The sequence below is a fragment of the Bison bison genome, unplaced genomic scaffold, assembly GCF_000754665.1.
Source record: "Bison bison bison isolate TAMUID 2011002044 unplaced genomic scaffold, Bison_UMD1.0 scf7180017851433, whole genome shotgun sequence".
NCBI classification, from domain to species: domain Eukaryota; kingdom Metazoa; phylum Chordata; class Mammalia; order Artiodactyla; family Bovidae; genus Bison; species Bison bison.
Genome location: NW_011482006.1, coordinates 6,555 through 13,380, shown reverse-complemented (window position 1 = coordinate 13,380; position 6,826 = coordinate 6,555). Strand labels below are relative to the sequence as shown.

Below are 6,826 nucleotides of genomic sequence, written 5' to 3'. Positions count from 1 at the left end.
GCAGGACCCTGGGTGGGTGGGGGTGGGGGACCCATACCAGCCATCTAGGCGGCCCTTCATGCCCACCCCCTGCCCATCCGTGTGGCCTGAGATCCTCCTGGGGGGCTGCCCCGCTCTGAGGAGGGGGCGGCTAGGGCTCAGGGTGGGCCCTGTACTGGTGACCGGGCTGGGCAGCTCGCCGGCAAGCCCGTGGGACTGGCCCTCTCAGCCCAGGGAGGGCACGGGGCAGTGGGGACACTGGGGAACACAGCCAGCTCTTGGGCAGTCAGCCCTGGGGGCAAACTGTCCCCCCAAACTAACCCCCAAGTTAGGGTGACTCTACCCCAGCACTGAGCCCAGGGCTGGGGGTGAGGACCGCTCTGCCCCTCCACCCAGCACGCCAGCCGGGCCACGGTGACCCCAGGCCCAAGGCTCTGCCCTGCAGACTTTGGTCGGGTCCCTCTGGAGCCACAGGCTTCCTCTCTGTAAAACGAGCAGGCGTCTCCCCCGCATGCCCCCTGCTTCCCCAGGCTGAGGCCTGTTGTGCTCAGGGCCTCCACCTCCATAAACCGTGGTTGGCTTGAGTGTTCCCGGGTCCCAGTCGAAGAGAACCCAGCACAGAGAAGGGAGTGGTTCTCAGTCCTGGTACCCGGGGAACCTTTACAAGTCCCCTGGGTGGGGCGCCTGCTGACCCCTGGGTCAGGGCCTGGGCAGCGGGGACTTTGAGAATTCCCCCGGGGGGCCAGGGTGAGGCCAGGGTGGGGGCCCCCTGTCTTGGGTGGAACAGGCCCTGGGGATGCGGCACCCCGAGAGACAAACTGCCAGGAATAGCCGGGCAGCAGGGTCCTGGGGGCCACCATCACTCCCCACCCCACCCCAGCATCTGTGGCCAGGCTCTCCCAAGGATGCCGGGCGTAGGAGAGCACCCAGGGCCCCCAGCAGGGCGCCCTTCCTGCAGAGAGCGGGAGGGCTTGGGGGAGCCCCGGGTGCTTCAACCGCACCCACTCTGCATCCCCGGCGGGTGCCTGGGCGGGTGGACGAGGATGGGCCGCTGGTGTTGCTGGCTGTGTCTCGGGGGACACGCAGAGCCCAGTTCTGGGGCCGAGGTCCCGAGTCTGCCGTGGGATGTGACCTCCGTGTCCTCGCCCGAGATCAGGTGACGGCCAGGCAGGCCCCTCGGTGGGTCTGGCTGTGAAAGTCCCTCTTGTGGGTCCTGGCTGGGGCCTGTGGCCCAGGGGACGAGAGGCCGAGGCCCCAGAACTGGGCTCCGTGGTCACGCTGGGCCGCCCGTCTGTCCCGGCCCCGTGGGCAGCCCCGCTGAGCCGCAGGACGGGATGTGCTCTGGGCTGCAAGAGGGCCAGCGCTCATGTCCAGATCACGTCCACACTTGGCCCTGGCCCAGCCTGGCCAGAGGCCCTGCCTCTGCTGACCAGACAGGACGGAGGGGTCCCCGGTGGCCTGGTGCCTTGCCTTCCTCACTGAAACAACCCCTGGACTGCTCCAGAGACATGGGGCACACTAGGGACCCCAGACCTCAGCCACCTGTCCCCCCCGAGGCCTGGCCTGAGGCCTTGATCCCTGGGACATGTGGCTCCCACCTCCATGCTCCTGGGGGCTCCCTAAGGGCAGGGGTCATCTCTTTACCCGACTCCATAGACATAGGGCCCAGCCCTGGGGGCACCAAGGCCTACATGGTGAGAGGTCAGCATAGCTGTTGCCCAACTCTGTCCCTTCCAGGCCTGGAGGAAGGGAGTTGGGGGCTGGGAGAACCTCTCAAGACGGCTGGGCCCAGAGGCCTAAGGTCCTCAGCCCCACTGCCCTCTGTCCCTGCATCTGTCTGGCTTGGAGGTGAGCAGGAGCAGGCTGCGTGCTGCTCACCCGCTGGCCACCAGGCGGTGCTGTTGGCCGCATGGACCCGGCCGGTCGTCCTGGAAACCCTGGGCGGGGCTTTGGGCAGACCTGAGCCGACTCACGTGGGCATGCGCCCTCCCCTGACTACCTGGCTGCTGTCTAGGGTGGCCCAGTTCCTTGTTTTCTCCCGAAGATGCTTCAGGTGTACCGGGGTCAGTAGACCAAGATGTGATGAAGCCGTTCCTTCTGTCCGCCAGAACCCTCGAGCCCCCAGGCTTCACCCCGGAGGCTTCACCCCGGGTCTGCTGCCAGACGCCTGCGGCTCTCAGGGTCTGTACCTGGGGTCTCAGCACCTGCGGGGGGCCAGCGGAGCCAGGACCGTGGGGCTGGTCCCCAACGGGGAGTGTGTGTGGGTTCCCAGGATCGCCACCTGGTGCCCGGGACCCCTTGGCGTGGCCCCTCGGAGCTCCTGGCAGCTGTCCCTCTGGTGATGTTGCAATAGCACTCAGGGCGGTGAGTCCTGTGGGACCTACAGCCTGGCCCGGGCTCCCGGCACAGGAGGAACAGGAAGGGCAGGCAGCCGTCAGGGCACCTGGACGTGTGTGTTTTCTTGGCTCCCCTGAGGTGCCTGCTGCCCGTGCATGCTGAATGCCTGGGTGAGGCAGCTGGTTCCCTGGCTTCTCATCTCTGCCCCTGGAGAGATGATTCCTCACCAGCAACAGAGGCATACAGCCTTGTGGGTGACGAGGACTGGCTCCCAAGAGCCTGGGACCCACGGGGCATTCCTGTGATGATGGGAGAGAGAGACACCGGGGTCGCAGCTGAGCTGCAGGCTTAAGGAGAGGCTGGTGCAGGGGGCCGGGTCCAGCAGGCAAGGACTCAACAGAGAGGTGGACTTGGGCAAATCCTGAGTTTACGACCACACTGACAGCATCTGTTGGATGCAGGTCACGAATCTAGTTCAGGCTTCTGGAGGCCGGGCCACCTCTCGGCGTCTGCTGGCGGGCAAGGTCATGGAGGCCCCCCTTATCTTGGCTGCCAGCTTTCGACGGGTCAACCAGCACCGTGACTCTGGTGGCAGAGACTTCCCGGTCTCCGGTGTGCGGCCGCGGCTCTGGATGACGCTCCTCTCTGCACAGAGCTGAGCTGCTCGGTTCGGTGTTTGTCGTAACATATACAGGACGTGAGCTTTGCCATCCTAACCTGGTTTAAACACATTTATGTGGTTGTGCCAAAGTCATCACCACTTCCCTGGAGGCTCAGTTGGTAAAGAATCCGCCTGCACTGCAGGAGACCCAGGTTCGATCCCTGGGTCAGGGAGAGCCCCTGGAGAAGGGAATGGCAACCCTCTCCAGCACTTTCTCCTGGAGAATCCCATGGACGGAGGAGTCTAACAGGCTACAGTCCACGTGGTCATAAAGCGTTAACACAACTGAATGACCAAACAACAGTCCATTAGAACAGCTACAATCCACTCTACACACGCCTTCTCCCCACTCTCAGCCCTCCACCTACTGTCTGTCTGTGGATTTGACTTCTCTAGGGCCCTTGTTGTATTAGTCAGAATCAATGGGGTGTGTCTGTGTATTTTCAAAGAGGTTTATTATGAGGAATTGACTCACGTGTTTATGGAGGCTGTAAGTCCCAAGGTCGGCAGGATGAGTGAGACTCAGGGGAACCAAGGTTTCATCTGAACTCTGAAGGTAAGAAAAGATCAATATCCGGGTTTGAAGGCCTTCAGGCAGGAAGAATTCCCTCTTATTCTGGGTTGTTCAGTCACTCAATTGTGTTTATCTCTTTGCGATACAGGAAAGGCAGCACACCAGGCTTCCCGGTCCTTCACCAGCCCCCGGAGTTTGCTCAAACTCATGTCCAGAGGGTCAGACTTTTGCTCTATTCAGACCATCACCTGATTGGAAGAGGCCTGCCTACATTAGGGAGGGCAATCTGCATTACTCAGTCTACTGATTTAAAGGCTAATCTCAGACAAAGGAAAAAGAAATCTTCACGGAAAAACCCAGAATAACCTTTGACCAAATATAGGGCCCTCGTGCCGGTCAAGCAGACACATAAAATTAACCATCACACTCATATCGGTGGAACCCTGTGGGTCTTGTCCTTTTGCGCCTGGCATATCTCACTCGGCGTGACGTCCTACAGTTCATCCACGCAGCCTGTGTCGTCATTTCCTTCCTTTTTGAGGTTGCGCAGTACCGTGTGGTTTGGACAGAGCACATCTCGTTTACCCTTCGTCCGCCAGTGGACATGGGGTGCTTCCACCTTTGGCTACTGTGAATAATGCAACTGTGAACACGAGTGTGCAGACCTCTCTCTGTGTCTCTATGTCCAGTTTTCTTGAGTGTACTCTCAGATGAAAGTGCTGCACTCAATATGCCAGCAAATTTGGAAAACTCAGCAGTGACCACAGGTCTGGAAAAGGTCAGTTTTCATTCCAGTCCCAAAGAAAGGCAATGCCAAAGAATGCTCAAGTGAAAGTGAAAGCCGTTCAGTCGTGTGTGACTCTTTGCGACCCCAAGGCCTATACAGTCCATGGAATTCTCCAGGCCAGAATACTGGAGTGGGTAGCCTTTCCCTTCTCCAGGGGATCTTCCTGACCCAAGAATCGAACCCAGGTCTCCTGCATTGCAGGCAGATTCTTTACCAGCTGAGTCACCAGGGATGCCCAAGAATACTGGAGTGGGTAGCCTATTCCTTCTTCATTGGATCTTCCCGACCCAGGAATCGAACCAGGATCTCCCGCATTGCTGGTGGATTCTTTACCAGCTGAGCTACCAGGGAAGCCCCTTCAAACTACTGCACAATTGCACTCATTTCACATGCTAGCAAAGTAATGTTCAAAATTCTCCAAGTTAGGCTTCAACAGTATGTGAACCGAGAACTTCCAGATGTTCAAGCTTGGTTTAGAAAAGGCAGAGGAACCAAAGATCAAATTGCCAACATCTATTGGACCGTAGAAAAAGCAAGAGAATTCCAGAAAAACACCTACTTCTGCTTTATTGAGTATGTTAAATCCTTTGACTGTGTGGATCACAACAAACTGTGGAAAATACTTAAAAAGATGGGAATATCAGATCACCTTACCTGTCTCCTGAGAAACCTATATGCAGGTCAAGAAGCAGCAGTTAGAACTGGACATGGAACATCAGACTGGTTCCAAGTTAGGAAAGGAGTAGGTCAAGGCTGTATATTGTCACCCTGCATATTTTACTTATATGCAGAGTACACCATGTGAAATGCCGGGCTGGATGATGCACAAGCTGGAATCAAGATTTCTGGGAGAAATAGCAATAACCTCGGATATGCAGATGACTCTACCCTTATGGCAGAAAGCAAAAAGGAACTAAAGTTCCTCTTGATGTAAGTGAAAGAGGAGAGTGAAAAAGCTGGCTTAAATCTCAACATTCAAAAAACAAATATCATGGCATTCAGTGCCATCACTTCATGGCAAATAGATGGGGAAACGATGGAAACCATGACAGACTTTAGTTTCTTGGGCTCCAAGATCACTGCAGATGGTGACTGCAGCCATGAAATTAAAAGATGCTCCTTGGAGAAATAGTTATGACCAACCTAGACAGCATAGTAAAAAGCAGAGACATTACTTTGCCAACAAAGGTCTATGTAGTCAAAGCTGTGGTTTTTCCAGGAGTCATGTATAGATGTGAGAGTTGGATCATAAAGAATGCTGATTGCCGAAGAATTGATGCTTTTGGACTGTGTTGTTGGAGAAGACTGTTGAGAGTCCCTTGGACTGCAAGGAGATCCAACCAGTAAATCCTAAAGGAAATCAGTCCTGAATATTCATTGGAAGGAGTGATGCTGAAACCAAAGCTCCAGTACTTTGGCCACCTGATGCGAAGAGCTGACTCATTAGAAAAGACCTTGATGCTGGGAAAGATTGAAGGCAGGAGGAGAAGGAGATGACAGAGGATGAGATGGTTGGATGGTATCACTGACTCAATGGACATGAGTTTGAGCAAACTGCAAGAGATGGTGAAGGACAGGGAAGCCTGGCGTGCTGCAGTTCGTGGGGTTTCAGAGTCAGACACACCTGAGTGACCGAACAACAGCAACACTCAGATGAGGACCTGCTGGATCAAGTGAGTTCAGTGAGTTTTGTTCATCGGCTATACCCGTGTGGCCATCATGAAAAACCAGACTTAGGGCATTTCCATTAGGAAAAAGTTTCCCTTCCAGCTGTGATGGGGAATTTACCGTCCCACTTGAAACAACCAAAAAAACAATGAACCACCAGACAGAATGAGACACGGGATGGCTCTGAAGGCGCTGCATACCAGGTAACATGGGACCAAGGTCCCTGAGAGAAGGGGCAGGTGAGGTTGGCCCTACGCCGGCTGCAACTCACCGTCTTGAGGGAGTTTCCAGGTTGTGGCGTGAGAAGAGGGACGAGGTGGTCCTGGTGGATCCTCTGGTGAGAGTCTGGGGAGATCAGGTGGCTAGCTGCCATGATACAGAGTGTCAGAGAGGGGAGGGCTGCCCAGAGAACACTGGCCAGCTGAGAGGGCCCCCGGAGCATCCAGTGGAAGACTGGCCCGTGCCTGCCTCGGAAGGGGCATGCGAAGAGCCATCTGGAAAGGTGAGACGCTGCGGGTCACCATCGCACAGACCTCTGGACAAGCTTGCCTCTGTGATAGAGAACAGCGAGCCCCAGACTGAGCTGGATGACATCACCGACTCAATGGACACGAGTCTGCGCAGACCCCAGGAGATGGTGAAGGACAAGGAAGCCTGGCGTGCTGCAGTCCTTGGGGTTGCAAACAAACTGAGCGACCAAACAACAATAACAAAGCCTGAGCCCTGCTCTGGAGCCACTTAACAAGTCATAAAAGTGAAGTTCAAAAGGATCACAGCGTTCCCAAGTACTGTCACTACATCCTAGAACAAAGCCCTGGAAGATCCACAGGAGCACTAAAGACCCAGCACTCGAAGAGGTGAAGCTCACAATGACAGGCAC

The 6,826-nt window shown here is 56.1% G+C and overlaps 1 protein-coding gene across 1 annotated transcript in view; it reads right to left on the bottom strand.

The window, feature by feature from the left end:
- Positions 1 to 6,312, bottom strand: part of LOC104996459 — a gene marked incomplete at its 5' end in the record, with an annotated part of 26,656 nt that extends 20,344 nt beyond the window's left edge. Inside the window, 5 exons of the mRNA XM_010850722.1 lie at positions 855 to 931; positions 985 to 1,203; positions 1,671 to 1,718; positions 2,039 to 2,183; positions 6,218 to 6,312. Of these exons, the coding sequence (XP_010849024.1) occupies positions 855 to 931; positions 985 to 1,203; positions 1,671 to 1,718; positions 2,039 to 2,183; positions 6,218 to 6,312 (584 nt within the window). The remainder of the gene's footprint in view (positions 1 to 854; positions 932 to 984; positions 1,204 to 1,670; positions 1,719 to 2,038; positions 2,184 to 6,217) is intronic.
- Between the last annotated feature and the right edge of the window lie 514 nt (positions 6,313 to 6,826).